The sequence below is a fragment of the Cervus canadensis genome, chromosome 4 (genome assembly GCF_019320065.1).
Source record: "Cervus canadensis isolate Bull #8, Minnesota chromosome 4, ASM1932006v1, whole genome shotgun sequence".
Classification (NCBI taxonomy): domain Eukaryota; kingdom Metazoa; phylum Chordata; class Mammalia; order Artiodactyla; family Cervidae; genus Cervus; species Cervus canadensis.
Genome location: NC_057389.1, coordinates 9,087,928 through 9,105,192, shown reverse-complemented (window position 1 = coordinate 9,105,192; position 17,265 = coordinate 9,087,928). Strand labels below are relative to the sequence as shown.

At 40.6% G+C, this 17,265-nt stretch overlaps 1 protein-coding gene across 23 annotated transcripts in view; it reads left to right on the top strand.

Annotated features, from left to right (window-relative positions):
- Positions 1-17,265, top strand: part of PAM (peptidylglycine alpha-amidating monooxygenase) — a 307,426-nt gene that overhangs the window by 203,075 nt on the left and 87,086 nt on the right. For all 23 annotated transcript variants that reach the window (XM_043464552.1, XM_043464569.1, XM_043464568.1 and 20 more), the window contains 2 exons: positions 1,534-1,619; positions 3,347-3,430. In XM_043464552.1, coding sequence (XP_043320487.1) covers positions 1,534-1,619; positions 3,347-3,430 — 170 coding nt within the window. The remainder of the gene's footprint in view (positions 1-1,533; positions 1,620-3,346; positions 3,431-17,265) is intronic.

The window sequence follows — 17,265 nt, the reverse complement described above, 5'->3', positions numbered from 1 at the left end:
TACATTGCACATCACCCAGTTTCTTTCTGCAGCCTGATTTAGAGACGCAAGAACATTTGCTCAGCATAGCCTTCTGGAGCCTCCTGGTTCTTTGGCCTTGATTCAGACAAATAACAGCAGTCTGTGCGTGTTGCATATCATCTGCCCCCGTTTCTGGCTGTAAGCAGGAAGCATGTTAGGAGTCCCAGCCACTGAGGCTGGCTTGGGTGTTCTCTGGGATTCTAGGCTTAGTCTCTAACCTGTTTAGGAAACCTTCACTTCCCTTCCAGGCCACAGGCAGTGCACTTTTTCTCCTGTGTGAGCCAGCCTCCCAGCCAAGAAGCAGTCTTTTTCCTTGTCCTTGTCCCTGACAGCCCTCGGCTCTGCCTAAATTCCTGACTCTGACCTTGCTTGGTGCCAGTTTCTCAAGACGCAAATCTATGAAAGCAGCATGAAAGTATCACCTAACAGTGTTTTGAACGAGTCAAATTATGTAATAGAACCAACTAAGAGATGTCGTGTCATGGGGAAAAAATGTGTGGTTTGGAGTCAGAGAGTATACCATTTGTGAAATTGGATCTCCCAGATAGATACCGACGTGCTGGTTACTGCACTGGCTGTCTCACACTCATCACCCACAGCCATTCAGAGAGGTTTCCACGCAGAAACCGGGCCTTTGAGGGCTGGCGCGCATGTCCCGGGTACATGCCTTTTACGGGGAGGTTGTGGGACTCGGCTCCAGATAGGTCTTTCTGCCTGTGCTCCTTTGACCATGAAACACTGTCTCTCAGCAGTGTCTTTAGATAAAGTGAATATTTTATTAAATAATGCATTACCCTGGTATAGTGCTTTGAGGTTTATGAAGTGCTTTCATTTATGTATCATTTGATTTTACAGAACAACTCTGGGGTAAGTATAACGATCCCTGCTTCACAAGACAGAAAACTGAGGCTCTGTAAGGTTAGGTGATTTGAAGCAGTTTATAAATGGCAAAACCAGTGTTCATAAACTTTAGAAAAAGCCGCAAGAGCTCTGTCAGTGGGATGTACGCGCATTGTTCCCCGTGCTAAGGGCAGACACTGTGTCCTGTTGGTTACTGTGGCCAAAGATCTATTAATTACACTGATCCCCAAATGGAAATGCACACGCTGTTTTAGTCCAGTTCCAGATTCCCACTGCTTTAGCTTTGGTTTACACACTCTCCGTGTAATGCTTACTTTTCTACCTGAGTACATAGAGTACCTTCCAAGGATGGACATACTGAATATATATATCTACCTCACAGGGTTGTTTCACATTGGGCAACTAACAGACAGATTTCTGTTTACATGTGCTTGTTTTCACATATAAAACTGTTCTTTGCTCCAGTCTTCATTATGATCTTAAAGCTGATGTGGCTATAATGATGGTGTATCAATGGTGTATAATGATGGTGTATTGTACTTTTCTTGACCTTGTTTTCAAATACCTTCCCCTCCCCACCCCTCCCATGGGGAGAGCTCTATGCATTTTAGTAGTTGAGTCTTTACTTAGTTACTTTATTTTCTTCTTCAGGTTTTGTGATGAAGGCACCTGTACAGATAAAGCCAATATTCTCTATGCCTGGGCAAGAAATGCTCCCCCAACGAGACTCCCCAAAGGTATACCTGAGGCCTCTTGGATAGTCTTATATTAAGCTGCTTAGTTTTTGATTCCAAAGTATTTTTTATCATATGTTCTTTCCAGCAGCTTTTGGCCATGTTCTATGTTGTAATTTCACACTAAAGTACCCTTACTACCTGCTTGTATTGAATAGGTTTCATTTAGGTAGTTATTCTTCCTCTGCCTCTGTTTGGTAAGTAATTTGCTCACACAACAGTTTAGATAGAATTAGAAAGTAGCTGGGTATACCTCAAATCACCTTTGGCCTGAGGCACATTGGTTCTTGACAGCAGGAGCATTCCACGAGCCAAGAGAGCCAGGAATTAAGTAAATCGCCATTTCAGCAAACAAATTTTTTTTTTTAATAGTTCTGGAGCCTGGCTATTTAATGTGATGCCAAACCTCAGCTGGCTATCTGAGTTCCCCTCTAAATTGTTCATAGCTTCCAAAGTGTGAGAGAATTACCAGAGTCTCCTTTATTACAGGGATCTCTCTTAGTATCAGAGTGAACGTGAGGTCCTGACGCCAGAAGGACTGCCGTGGTTCAGGGATGGGGTAGTGGCATCTTGCAATGCCTCCCCAACTGCCGCCTGCACTAATTTTTAATTTTTTTAATCTTTTTAGACAGCTTTAAAGGTTACTTCCTATTTATAGTTAGTACAAAATGTTGCCTAAATTCCTCATGTCATGTAAGACTTGAGCCTTGAGCTTCTCGAGTCCTACAGTTTGATGTCTGTTTTGCTTTACTTCAAATGAGTGCTAGAATCTTCTCTAGAGTTTTTCCAGGCAGCCACTACCAAACAAGTTTGGAAATTAAAAGGAAGGTTTGTCATAGATTTGTTGATGTTTTTAAGATACATTAGTAGAGAAGGTAAGACATTTTTTTCTCTGTCTGTAAATATTTTCTCTGCAGTTTTTTTTTTTCTAGTTTACTAGCAAACTTTGCTAGTAAGACTCTTAGGAATCCTTCAGATTCCAATAATTTACTGACATCATAATCTAGTAAGTAGTTGGTTTCTTCAGTGATGTTTTTGCAGATACCTGTTTTCACATGGGAAAAAAAACAGTTCGCCTGAGATGATCTTAAGAAGTCTCATTTCCTGTATTCCATCAGAGTAAAAATGGATATGTGAGTGAGTGAAAGTCACTCCGTCCTGTCTAGCTCTTTGCGACCCCATGGACTATAGCCCACCAGACTCCTCTGTCCCTGGAATTCTCCAGGCCAGAATACTGGAGTGGGAGCCTCTCCCTTCTGCAGGGGATCTTCCCAACCCAGGAATCTAACTGGGGTCTCCTGCGTTGCAGTCTGTTTCTTTACCAGCTGAGCTACCAGGGAAGCCCAAAAATGGATATAAGTAAATGCAAAACAAAGTGAAAAAATAGGTTTGTGTGTGTCTGTTATGTAATCAACAAGGACAGAATTTCATTCTCTTTATTTTGTTCTGTTTCTTGAAAAGTGAATGAGTTGTCCTCTTAAAGTATAAGTGATTACTCTAGTTCAGAAGTAGAGATTACAAATAGAATTCCATCAGAGTTTTGAGGAGAAATAATAGATTATATCAGAGACTTTCATTGAACAGCTAGTTTATTGTTATTTTCATATAATTGCATATGTTACATGCTATTTTCTTTCCATTTGGGTTTCATAGATCAGCTATCTTTGATTAGCTCTATTTTAGAGTTCCATTTCTAAAATACTAATTTATCTTCTTTTGAAAATCTTCAGGTGTTGGATTCAGAGTTGGTGGAGAGACTGGAAGCAAATACTTTGTCCTCCAAGTACACTATGGGGATATTAGTGCTTTTAGAGGTAAGTTTTGAAATGTTGAAATTAAGCTCAACTTTCAGTACTACATTGTTTAAACTATATGCACTAACTGTTACCTATATAATAAAATAAAGAATTAACTATACCCTCTGCCCACTAGGAAACAGCTGCTTTTGTGTCCTGGAATTTGGGACTGTGGAAGTGAGAAGTGTTAGTCGTGTTTGACTCTCTGCCACCCTGTGGATTGGGGCCCTCCAGGCTGGAATAGTGGAATGGGTTGCCATTTCCTTCTCCAGGGGATCTTCCCAACCCAGGTCTCCTGCATTGCAGGCAGATTCTTTACCATTTGAGCCACCAGACATGAGTTTTATTTTGAAAGTTACAGTCTCTTACACACATATTCTCTTATTCATCCTACTGTGCTTTCTCTTACACTGACTTTAGGGTTCTCTTCCTTTCCAGGGTATTATCTTATCCACTGTCTCCTATTAAGAGGTTCCTTCTAAGCAGCAGCATTGGAAAGAATAGAGACTAGTAATTAATATCTATTCCTAGAAGCAAGTCACTGGAGAGTCACCAGGTTTCGTGATAGCAGGGAAGTTCTCAGATACTCGGGCTCACGTCAGTGCTGTCTGTAATCCACACTTCTCACTTCATCTGTTGTCAACTGCATTGGTGTACAGACCCCTTCCACTCCACAGAGGCTTCTGAATATTGCCTGGGAAACTTGCTGGTCTACCCATACGACTAGGCACTCTGCTTAAGTGCTCCTTTTCTCATTATAGAATCTTTAGCATGAGGATGGGGCCCTGTTCCCAAGGCAACCGAGACCGTAATTGTCACACCTTCTGCTGCATTTAATAAAACTCCAGCTGCATTCCAGGTTCACACTCTGGTGTTCACAGGAGTATAAACATTAAGCAGTCTTCTTGGCATGTCAGCCTTCCCCTTTGCCTTGCCGACATACGTGTTTTCTCGAGTTCTCTAATTCAACACTGTATCTCTACTAACTAACCTATTACATTCTGGTCTCTAGATACGTTAGCTTTCTATCCATCAACAAAGCGTAGAAGTACGTGTCCATCTCCGCCTATGAAATCTCCCCAGGGCCTTTGCTGAGAGAGCACCCCATGGTGAGGGTGACAATGGGTTCTCCCATTCAGGGCTGGGACAGTAAGTACAGCCTTCCTTTGGAAAAGGAGGTTGGAAAGAATAAATTTAAGTCAACTATATGCTTCAGTTAAAATTTTTAGAAAGAATAAATTTATGCAGTTGAAAAATTATAATTAGTATTGCCATCAGATGTATTACCGATTAAACAAGCTCCTGTGGACCAGCTCATGAGCCTAACTTCCAAGTAAAACCTGTTTTATATTTAAAGTATGCTGTGAGTTATATATAAATAGCTTTCCATTTTTGGCACAAAACCTAAAGTCTTAAGTTGTTAATTATAGCACTGAGCCAAGGTTTTGTTGAAAACAGAGGAATAAATAATGTTCGTGTTTGAGGAACAAAGACACAAATTATCTGCTCTAAAATTTGCCATGTGGGTGTCAGGGGAACAGGCCGATTCTAAGACTGCCGACTTCCAAAGCATTGACAAGACTATTATTTTTCCAAAGAAGTGGGGGAGGCTTTCCCCAGTCACCACAACTAAGGTAGCTGGTCATACCCCACAACCCCCCCACCCCCAAATCTATCCGCTGTAGAACTCTAGACTTTCAACCTAATTCCTCTGAACTTTGTAGTACCTCCTTATAGATACTGCACCCCAGGGCGAAGGGAAAATACATAATATGCTAGTTTTTAAAACATATTGCTCTAATAATTTAACTTCTTACTGATGAAGAATTAATTTTGTTTTGTAATTTATGTTTAATTTGGGATCATGAAAAAGTACTGATGTTTAATATATAAATATGTAGTTATTATTTACTATTAGAGACTGACTGGAAACTTTCATACTAGTGTTTCATTTTTCACTTTTCTGAGAAACGTTTTTCAAAGAGATGGTACATATGAGGTAGGAAGATTACTGGTCCTATAACTTGTAAATCTTATTATAATGTAATAGAAATGTAAACAAAAAAGTTCACCCATGTAATTCATTCAGTAGCATTAGATACTATCTTGTGTCTTAAGCTATACCTGGATAGCTTAGAATAGTAAGTAAACAACATGAGAAAATATCAAATCTCACTAAAATAACAAGGGAGCATTTTGCATTTATACTTAATTGGGTGTGAGTGGAGATTGAATTATAAAACCCAGGGCTGCCAGGGTTTACATGAATATGCTACAGCTTGGGGAGCTCTGTGAATTAGTGCAGTGTTTTGGAAAGCAGCTTTATCATATTATATACATTTTATATAAAACATTAAAACCTTGCTCTAGGCTTCTGTCCTCAACTAAAGGAAGGGTTTTGTTGGAATTTTTCGGTTTTGTTTTTTAAAGAGCTCCCTACCCACAGTTATTTATATACCATTAACTAGTAATATGAAAACCTGGAAAGTTAACGAATGTCCTTAATAGGGGACTAATAAATAAATAAATGGTATAACAACAGAAATAGTGACTCATAAATTTTTATACAGACTACATAAAGCCATAGATATGCTTGTATGTCTTCAAGGGTTAAAAGGAACAGGGAATAAAAGGAAGCAGTCAGTAAGCTGAAAGACAGGATTGTGCGATTTTTTCCCCCTTTACAATGTTATAATTCTTTTCCTGTTTTTAAACTCTCCTAATGTAAACACTGTGTTAGGTGCCTGCCAGTTAGCACACTACGCTTCCACTCACACCCTCCTAAAAGAAAGAGTGTTAAAGTAAATCTCTGTGTGCCTGATTAACTATAAGAAATGATATACTTTAAACAGATTCTATATGGTGATCTCACAGTTACTGCCAGATGAACCTAGAAGTGGAATTACAGCATCATATCTTTTAATAATTAAAAATGAATTACATATGTTCTATATATGCACACATATATAGATGTGTGTACACATCTATACACATTATGTATATTCTTACTTACTGAAGTAATCATCTTATTGAAGATGCGAACTCCATGTTAAAATTATTAATGATATTTTTTAGAATATAAATTATAAATCAGAAGCAGATTTGCACCACAAGGAAATCCCTACACTCTGTTCAAAAGTGAGAAAATGTTTGGCTTAAGCGTATGAGCGTTTTCCTACACAAGGAAGGTTTAAGAGACTTGAGAAGCCTAAGACGTCTCTTTAATCATGCATCAACAGTGAAGGTAAAATGTCTTCTGATGTTTGTTGGAGAACATACCCTGAAGCCAGCTGGGTGCGTCCTGGACTGGGATGTCTAGTAGTGGGAAAAGATTGATCTGCGGGATTGCCTGAAATATTTGTTTTGGTTTGGTTTTTTGTTTTAGAAGTGGAGCAGAATGTGAAGCTGTAAACGCGACAGTTAAAGGGGGCCAGTCTTATTCGGTGCCATGCCAGTCTTACGTCAGATCTGGGCTGGTGCGGGCTGTGCTGATCTTCCTGCCCAGAGGAGTCTAGTACATTCTCACAGGAGAGACAAGCACAGGGACAGGACGTTTTTACGCGGAAGTAGGAATGCATCCCAGATACAGGGGCCATGGGGTGGCTGGCAGACGGGTCTGCCTGGAAGGGCAGGGGGACATCGTCTCGGAAAGACTTCTTAGAAGGTGAACCTTTTCAAGGACTCATACTGCAGATGGTGACTGCAGACATGAAATTAAAAGATGCTTACTCCTTGGAAGGAAAGTTATGACCAACCTAGACAGCATATTAAAAAGCAGAGACATCACTTTGTCAACAAAGGTCCGTCTAGTCAAGGCTATGGTTTTTCCAGTGGTCATGTATGGATGTGAGGGCTGGACTGTGAAGAAAGCTGAGTGCTGAAGAAATTGATGCTTTTGAACTGTGGTGTTGGAGAAGACTCTTGAGAGTCCCTCGGACTAAGGGAGATCCAACCAGTCCATCCTAAAGGAGATCAGTCCTGGGTGTTCATTGGAAGGACTGATGTTGAAGCTGAAACTCCAATACTTTGGCCACCTGATGGGAAGAGCTGACTCATTTGAAAAGCCTGATGTTGGGAGGGATTGGGGGCAGGAGGAGAAGGGGACGACAGAGGATGAGATGGTTGGCTGCATCACAGACTCAATGGACGCGAGTTTTAGTAAACTCTGGGAGTTGGTGATGGACAGGGAGGCCTGGTGTGCTGCAGTCCATGGGTTGCAGAGAGTCGGGCACAGCTGAGCGACAGGACTAAACTGAACTGACATGGTAATCGAGCCTGCACTCAGGTGGGGCCAGGAGGAGACGTGTCCCAGACGGAGCAAAAGTGTGTGTGTGGATTTGGGCGTTGAGGAGCCTCAGGCCCACCCGGAGCTCTTGGTGACTTAGCCTTACTGGAGTGTGAAATGCCAAGGGACAAGTGGCAAGAGACGAAGAGAGAGCGGACAAGTGGGGGCCGGACCACACAGACCCTGTTAGGACTGCTCTGAAACCACCCAGCGTGTTTCCCAGCAGTAACCTGATCAGATTTTCACTTGGGTCTTTTGTGCATGACAAAGCCTCCAGCCTTAGGAAGAAAGATTGGGGCGTTAGGAGGCCAGGGCGGACCTGGATGGGGCCCTGGAAGGCCAGAATGAGTTTCTTTTTTTTTAATGTAAGCTTTAATTTTTTTTAGAAATTAATGTCCTGTAGAAAACAGAATGTAACCGCATTAGAACTGCCTGTCCAGTATAAGCGTAGTCTTTGGTTACATGATCAAACTCTAAGACCAGATGGCCTGGCGACGGCACTTGCTAATTTTATTATCCTCACCGAGTTTCTAAACCTCTCTGCTTTCCTCATCTGTAAAGTGGGATCATAGTGGTTCATATGAAGCTATCTGGTAAGCACTCCCATGTTAGCCGCTCTCATAGTTTCTATAACAGGCTTTAAGGTGATATAAATTCCCCTAAATGCCACCTTTTGTCCTAGTTACCCATAATATAAAGAATATGCTGGTTACTTTTCAAGGGTGTCAGAATTTCTTGTTACATTTAGACGCAGAGCTGTATTTGCGTTTGTCACCTCGCCAGTGGAAGTGTCCTAGTCCGGCCCTGTTTCCTGCTCTCTGCAGCCATTCTGTCATCCAGAGCCTCAGTTGTACAAAGATAAACTACAAGGCTGAGTCCCCTGCCCTTAAGGAAATTAGAATAGCAGAAACTAGAGGTTCCTCCTGGTCCTCTTTCTTTCTTTAGTTTTTTCATTGCCAGATTTTTTTCTAAGTAACGTCTTATTCCAACAGAGAAAATTCTCCTGAGATTGTTGCAGAAACGCACCACTTTTCTTCTAGATATTTTGGCCCAAGGGAATCTTAAAAGAACTGGACCTCTTCTTTGCAGAGTTTCTGGCAGTAGCTTACTAGTCTCCAACAATAACTCATTTCTCAAATCAGAAAACTCTTGCACTGACCAGCTCAAGTTGGAGCTGATGTTAAAAGGAGGCAAGAATTTCTTCCCAAGTGCACAAGCTCTGACTGTCTTTGAGTTGGCAGAATTTCCAAGCTATAAACTATTCGTCCCTAAGTGCGTGGTGCCTATAAGAAAACTGACAGGTATTATCAGGGATAGAGACCCCCCCACACACACATATACACACACACACACACATCCAGAGCTTGCTTCTACGAACCCTTCCTTACAACCCTCAAAGTGCACCTATGTTTTAGCATTTTCCTGGGAGCACAGCAAAAATGTTCATTTTCCTTAGAGTGAGTGTTCGATGCTTATTTTCTAAATGAGATGAATGAAGCCTCGGACTCCTGTTTTCAATGCTCCATTATATAAGAGTGTGCCCTGAGAAGGTTCATCTCCAAATTTCTGAGGTTATATTAGTAAAATCACAAAATTCTAGCTGGAACTCTTAAAGAACAAAGCATTTTTGGTAGCCAAGCTTCCCAGAAAGCTAAGATTTTAACATTGTAAGTACCATAACCTTAAAACATTTTGGACAGAAATCTTTCCCAAATACATGATGGGTCTGATGAAAGTGAAACAGGTGGCAGATGTTACGTACCTGATGCTCTGCCCAACACAGAGCAGACTGGCAATAAATGTTAGTTTATTCTTATCCTTTGGGGGATATCATAGTCTTCAGCGATTATTCTGAATATCAACTACTGTACAATAATTTCCTCCCAAATTTTAGGAGTAGACACAGATTTTTTGTGTTACTGGGCTTCTTGCCTTCTTCCGTCTACTTCTGTGTAATATAGTTTCCTCAGTTGTCAAGCTACTGCTTCAACTCGTTTTAATTCAGACAGAGCAGCGCGTGGAGGTGAAGATGAGTGAGAATGAATGTCTGCCCTCATCCGGTGGGGGCACATGAAAATAAAACAGTAACTGTGATCCCCAGAGCTGGAACAATCAGTGCAGTGAGAGAGGTGGGTGGGAAGCAAATAAGACCACACCTCGTTCAGAAAAAGATTCTGTGTTCCCAGATTGATCTCCTCTAGGCATCCTTCTCTCTTGTCCTAAGCTGATGATGTGGCATCTCGGCAGCTAGGTTTCATATAATTGTAAATTTAGAGTACACAGACTCTGAACGCCCTTAGAGGGCGTTCTTTGAATAAAATCATGGGAACCCCGGGGCCTGGACTTGGTAGCCTTCAGACTTGGTTTCTCCTCACCCGCGTGTGTTGTTCCGCCCTGGCTGTGATCCATTGCCGTGCGGCTTCCCTGGTGACTCAGATAGTGAAGAATCCACCTGCAGTGCAGGAGACCCAGATTCAATCCCCCGGGGAAGGGAACAGCTACCCACTTCGGTATTCTTGCCTGAAGAATTCCGTGGACAGAGGAGCCTGGCGCGCTGCAGTCCATGGGGTCGCAGAGAGCTGGGTACAGTGGAGGGACCAACGCTTTCACTTTTCTGTGTAGCTTAGTCCCACACAGGTGGGTGTTATTAGACATACGTGTTAGTAGACGTGGGCCACGCATTCGTGAATGCGTGCTCACACGCATGTACATGCGTGTACACACACAGGCGCTTCCTTTCCACCACAACTGAAGCAGTAGCTGAGTAAGCGTGAGGTAAGCGGGGCAGTGCGGGGAGAAGGGAAAACAGAGGACCCTGGAGGGGTTCTGATTCCACGGTGACTCCTGCTGCTTATCTGCCTCTTACAAGACTGCTCCCGGCAAGCTGTTGGAAAAAGCTTTGAAATCGTGAGCCCAGGAAAAATCCCTTGCTAATGCATTTTTGAACAAGGCAGAGCATAGATAAGTGGCAGGGCAGCTGTGCTTCAAATTATGTCATTGCAGTAGAACGCTTTTGAACCACGGTGTTGGAGAAGTCTCTAGAGAGTCCCTTGGACTGCAAGGAGATCCCACCAGTCCTTCCTAAAGGAAATGAGTCCTGAATATTCATTGGAAGGACTGATGCTGAAGCTGAAGCCCCAGTACTTTGGCCACCTGAAGAACTGACTCATTGGAAAAGACCCTGATGCTGGGAAAGATTGAAGGGAGGAGAAGGGGAGGACAGAGGATGAGATGGTGGGATGGTGTCACCGACATGATGGATATGAGTTTGAGTGAACTCCGGGAGTTGGTGATGGACAGGGAGGCCTGGCGTGCTGCAGTCCATGGGGTCACAAAGAGTTGGACACAGCTGAGTGACTGAACTGAACTGAGTAGAAAGCAGACTGCTCTGGCTTCAGTGGAAGAATTGAGATGCTCTCGACTGCCTGTTTCCTGATCGCGGAGCTGCCGGGACTCAGGTGGAAGGCCGCTCCCCGTGCTTCCTTCGCTGTCTTCTCAATCTGTTGAAGCAGCTTCCTCCTGCGTGCTTTCCAGGGAGATACACCACACCTGCTTTTACTCTCTCCCCTGCAAAGTGAGCGATACTGTGGCTCGGGGTATTTAAGCCCACGTATTTTCAAGTGTTCCGGATGACTTTCCATGTGTAAGAATCTCCCTTGTATTCCAAATGGGGAGAGGGTGATTAAAGCTTCCCCTCCCCAAGGAGAAACCTGAAAACCATTATCTCTACACCAAAGGAGACGAAGACGACACCTTTCTAGCATTCAGTCTGGCTTTCTTTAAATAGGACCCTGACATGCACACATTGCAGCAGTCCTTATCACTTCCGGCATATAGGAGGTTAGTTCTCAACGTGAACTTTTTCCCCAGGACGCACATGTTTCCAAGTTCAACTCCAGGGACAGCAGCACCCGTGGTTCCAGGAAGGGTGCTCTTGACCTGAATTTCCCTTTTCACTGTCAACCCTGGGATTCCTGTGCCATTTAGCAAATCTCCTTTCTTCCTTCCCACCTCCCATTTTCTGTTTCTCTAATATACTTTGAGGTAGGGGCCCAAACTTTCATTCACATGCTTTGGGAAACATGCCATTTGGAATTAAGAACATTAAACCCTTTTGAAAGATATTCAGGTGCAGAAATCTTACATTACATTATGTCCCCTTTGGGAGTCTGAGACCCTGTCCCTAGTCACATGTGCTGAGACTCCTGTAGCACATTTTTCAGGTGGTCACACTGAGTGGGTTAAAGACAGAGGTAGTAAGGAGCATCACATTCGTTCTGATCAGATTTTGCTACCAAACATTAGCCAGAAAAACTTTAGGCTTCCAGAGCTTTTCAGGCCTCAGAATTGGAAAAAGTTCCAGTTGGGGAACAAGAAGCCTTAATTAGTTAAAATGCTAACAAGAATTAAAGGACTCTGGATATATCTGAATATTTTCTCATTAAAATAATCTCTCTCAAGCTTTATTGTTCATTTTTTGAAAAATACAGAAGACCATTAAAAAGAAAAGTAAAAAGTCACTCACGATACCTATTTAAAAATATATATAAATACGAGGTGACATTTGCACATATCTGTAAATATACTAAAAAGCCATTGAATTATACACTTTAAAGGGGTCAATTGTAAGGTATGTAAATTATATCTCCGTAAAATTATTATTTTTTTGTTTTTCAGACATGTAATTTATTTATTTATTTATTTTTAATTCTTTTTTTTCCCATTTATTTTTATTAGTTGGAGGCTAATTACTTTAAAATATTGTAGTGGTTTTTGCCATACATTGACATGTATATCTCAGTAAAATTATTGAAGAGAAGGTATATAGATGAAAAAGAAAAAAATTTATAATACCTTCTTCAATCCCATCTCCCTTTCTACCCCCAGCCCTACCCCCAGGTAACTGCTGTTTATATCTGCTGGTTTTCCATATGCTTCTCCCTTACACTTTTCTGTATACACACAGAAACCACAGATATGTATATCTGCACTTTTTTCCTTTTTTGGACAAAATTCAGATCACACTCTCCACAGATCTGCAGCTACTGTTGTTTTTAATTTAAAGTGTACCCTGGGCATTTCTAAGGCAGCACAGGTAAGGTTCTTTCATTAATTATAGTGACTGCCTAGTATTCTGTTGGGTGGATATATTATAATTTATATATCCTTTTCCCCATTAAAGACATTTACATACTGAGTTATTTGTTATTGTAAGCAATTCTGAATTTTGAACTTTAACATTAGAAATGTTTTAGGTAACCATGTATTGCTACTGCAGGGTAGATGTCTAGAAATGGGATTTTAGGGTTATAGAGTATTGAAACCTTAAGAGATTCCACCATATTACCCGACAGAAGGATTTTTCCAATTTACAGTCCATAATGAATGAGCAGGCCTCATATCCTTATCTGCACTCAGTTCAGTTCAGTCACTCAGTCGTGTCCGACTCTTTGCCACCCCATGGACTGCAGCATGCCAGGCCTCCCTGTCCATCACCAGCTCCCGGGGCTTGCTCAAATTCATGTCCATTGAGTCGGTGATGCCATCCAACCATCTCATCCTCTGTCGTCCCCTTCTCCTCCTGCCTCCAATCTTTCCCAGCATCAGAGTCTTTTCCAATGAGTCAGTTCTTTGCATCAGGTGGCCAAAGTATTGAAGTTTCAGCTTCACCTTCAGTCCTTCCAGTGAATAATCCTGACTGATTTCCTTTAGGATGGACCAGTTGGATTTCCTTGCAATCCAAGGGACTAACCTACACTAGATGTTTTCATAGTTGAAACATTTTACCCAGTGTTTACTTAAATCAAGGAACTGTTTTTAATGTTCCATTAAAACAATTAGAATTAGCAAAAAGTTCTTTAATAGAATTACCTCTAAAGTACATAGCAGTCTATGTCAGAATTTCTCAAAATCTTATGTCAACTACTTGTGCCAGAATCTCCTTGGGGTGCTTTTTAAAATGAAAATTCCTAGTTCCAACCAGACCTACTGAGTCAAATGCACAAGAAGCACAGGACTGGCCGTTGTGTCCTGGAACTATTTCTATTGACCAGAAGGAGCCAGTTGTTAATTTTCAGCTATTTAGTGAGCTTGTTGTTAAGTGTGCATGTGTGCTTAGCTGTTCAGCTGTGTCCAACTCTTGGACACAACAGGCTTCTCTGTTCGTGGGATTCTCCAGGCAAGGATACTGGAGTGGGTTACCCTTCCCTTCTCCAGGGGATCTCCTGACCCAGGGATCAAATCCAGGTCTCCTGCATTGTAGGTGGAGTCTCTACCAGCTGGGCCACCAAGGAGGTCCATTGTTAAGTATAGCTGTGATGAAAAGTAAAGGCAATAAATACTCAAAGATCATCATCCTCTAATTATCTTACTACATGTTGCTATTATCTGTACTCTGGTTGGTATTTATGTCTATTGACCTGTATGGTGGAAATACTATAGAATGGTGCATGAATGGCTCGTTTTTCTCCCAGCACAGTGCTCAGTAATGTCACATTGATAGCTTGAAATCAATCATGGTGGGAAAATTTACACCACTGAAATAGACAAACGCTACAAATCAGTGCTTCATAAATTATTTTGTTGGTTGTTTAGACTTAAGAAAATAATGAAAACGATGTTAGTAGTGCAGATTATTGTGAATAGCCAAAATATTTTAGGAAATATTTTTTCAATTCAAAAACTACTATCCAACACTGCAAAGATTTTGCTCACCTTGTTGATGAGTAAGTGCAGTTTCAGCCTGTATCTTTTGTCATTTCAATAAAGCAGGATATCAACAAACATTCTTATCTGAAGGACTCACTCATCACTTATAACCATAGGTGAACTAAGAAAAGTTCAGCAAGAATTAAGGAAATAATTCTGTGAAATTCATCTGGTTATACGGAATTTATAAATAGTATGATTTATTTTATTATTTGTATAAGTTGTGTCCTACACGTCTTTTATGTTAATAAAACTATAATAAATGTGTATTTACACGCATGTGCACATTTTTTTCAGACAGCCTGGGTGTTATCAGCACACCCCTGAGCTCAACATTCTGAAATTTTAACGAGCTCCCCAGTTGACTTTTATGCAAACTACAGTTTGACAACTGAGTCTCAAATTTTCCTAGAGGATTAAATCTACTTCTAGGTTTTTTTTTTTCCCCCTGTACTCCAGGTATGTCAGCGACATCTCCTGAGGCTTGGGCCATGAGCAGAATAATTTTCCTTTATCACAATAAGTATAATTAAATCTCAATTCTCTTAAGAAAAGGGGAGCTCTGAAAGAAGAAAATTCATTTAATTACCGTCTGGTTATTCTACCACTTTTTTATTTCACTTAGAAATTTGAAGGAGAGTTTATGTTTATTCTTAACATTTTCACAAAATTAGGTGTTTGGATTTTAAGATGCTATTTTAGTAATATAGAGAAGACACTTTGAATGTATGTATGACTTTCTTGGAGACACCCCTCCCTATATATAGGGATGCAAATGTTCACTCTTGACACTTAATCAAGATAGACCTTTTCAAAAAATGAACAAAAATAAGTTACATCCTTCCATTTTTTCCATTTTAAAAAAATTTTTAAGTGGAATATATGGGGTGACAGAGACTAGAAAGTGAGAGAATGGCAGAGACCATGAGACCAACTGCGAGAGATAAATGATTGGCAGGAAGGTACTGTTCAACCTGCATGACATTCCTTAGCCTCTTAGGCATTTTCAAAGGGGATGAGATTGGAACACGGCTGAAAAGGCATTGTGGGAAAGGAAACCGTGACTTTTACTTTCTTCCATAAAGGGTAAAAACCAAAGATCTTATGTCTTACGTACTAATTCATTTTTAAAACATTTGCTTTTAACACCAGAGACAGCCTTTGGGATGGTAGAAGTGTGACTGTAAAGACGTCTCCATCTATCTCAGCCCCTCCAGTTTACAGAAATGGAAATCAATACTCAGAAAGGTTAAGTGACTTGCCCGAGGTGGTATAGCTACTAGTCCAATGGTATTTAAAACTGGAAGAATTTAATTTGTGTTGAATTTCTAATTTGTAGCTTGTCAAAGTTCAGGTTCTGACTATATAAGATAAATAATGGAGTCAGTCCTTCTTCAAGTCCTTTGAACCACTAGGAACAAAGAGGACATGAACTTTAACAAACTACAAATTAGAAATTCTGCACAAATCATCCTTGCCCAATAGAATAAATATGAGTAGAGGCTGGAGTGTTCACCTCATCTCATGTATTCCTTCTCATTCTGATGTATCAAGGAATCCACTCCCTTATGGAGGGATAGTTCTACACCAGGTTGCTTGATAATCCCTCTGATTTCAGAATAATTATAATAGGATGTTCTTCATGTTCTTCTGTAACCTTCATTAAACACAAGCAGCTTGTTGTGAGTCACGGGAATGATTTTAGGACTATTCAATACCTCTCAAATGATCCAGACGAAGTCTATTTTCCTGCAATATTTTTTTTTTTTTTTGGCTTTTGTCAGTCTCATCACATAAATGTAAGCTCCCTGATTCTCTAGCTTCCTGAATGTCAATTTTGTTACTCATCTTCAGTTTGGAAGACTAATGGTCCTTATTCATCTCATTCATTCTGTGGGGCACCTGTTTATTTTAATACCTAAATATGGTCATTAAGTTTCAAGAATTGCGTTTTCATTCATTTGGTTATGAGAAGATGCAGAAAGCCCTGCAGTATTATTGCTTTTTAAGGAATGTATTCAGAATGTTCTTTATTCCTTAAAATGTGTTTTTTAAAGCAGTGTAATGTTGAACAATATAATATTTAGCGTTAAGTGATGTCTTTTAGGAAAAAAAAATTCCCTGATACTATTCAAGCTTTCATATTTTGCCTTTATTTTCTAGTTGTTTCCGAGACAGGCCTATACTTTGCCTTCATGTACCCCTTTGCAGCTCATGCTGTTTTAATCACCCATAATTACCAACACCTTTTTGGAGCAGGTCAGAGGTACATAGTCACTAATTAATTTCATTTAAATTAATACCAGATAACCTTTCATTTTTAACCAAAATAAATTAAGAGGAGAAATAAAGTTACTTGCCCATGGGCTCACATTAAAATTAGGAGACTCAAAGCATTTTTTCACGTACTCCATGAGTACTCAGGCTGGTGTCTACGGCCTGTCCCTTACTGGTCCCCTCATTGCCTTGGCATGTTTATGTTTTGTTTACTGTGTTATAGGAATTCTGGTAAAAGATGGAAGTCATCAGACAGAAATGCTAGCACCTGTACATTCCATTTCCTGTTTTCTATTAATTCCTTTTTTATGGTAGTTGACTGTCTTATAAAATGCAAGAGATACCCTAAATAAGTACATTACCAAAAAGACATTTAATGAAAGCTATTCAGATATTACTTTAATGATATTTACAAAATAATTCTGTTAGAAAAATAAAAGTCCAACTTTCCGTAGGCCTGGAAGAGACCCTTCTCACCTCCCTCTTTCTGCCAACTGAAACATTCCTCTCCTCTTCATCCAATTTGGAAACCCTTCATCCTGCTCCTTATTTCTTCCCATTCTAGATGAATTCTTCTTCTGTC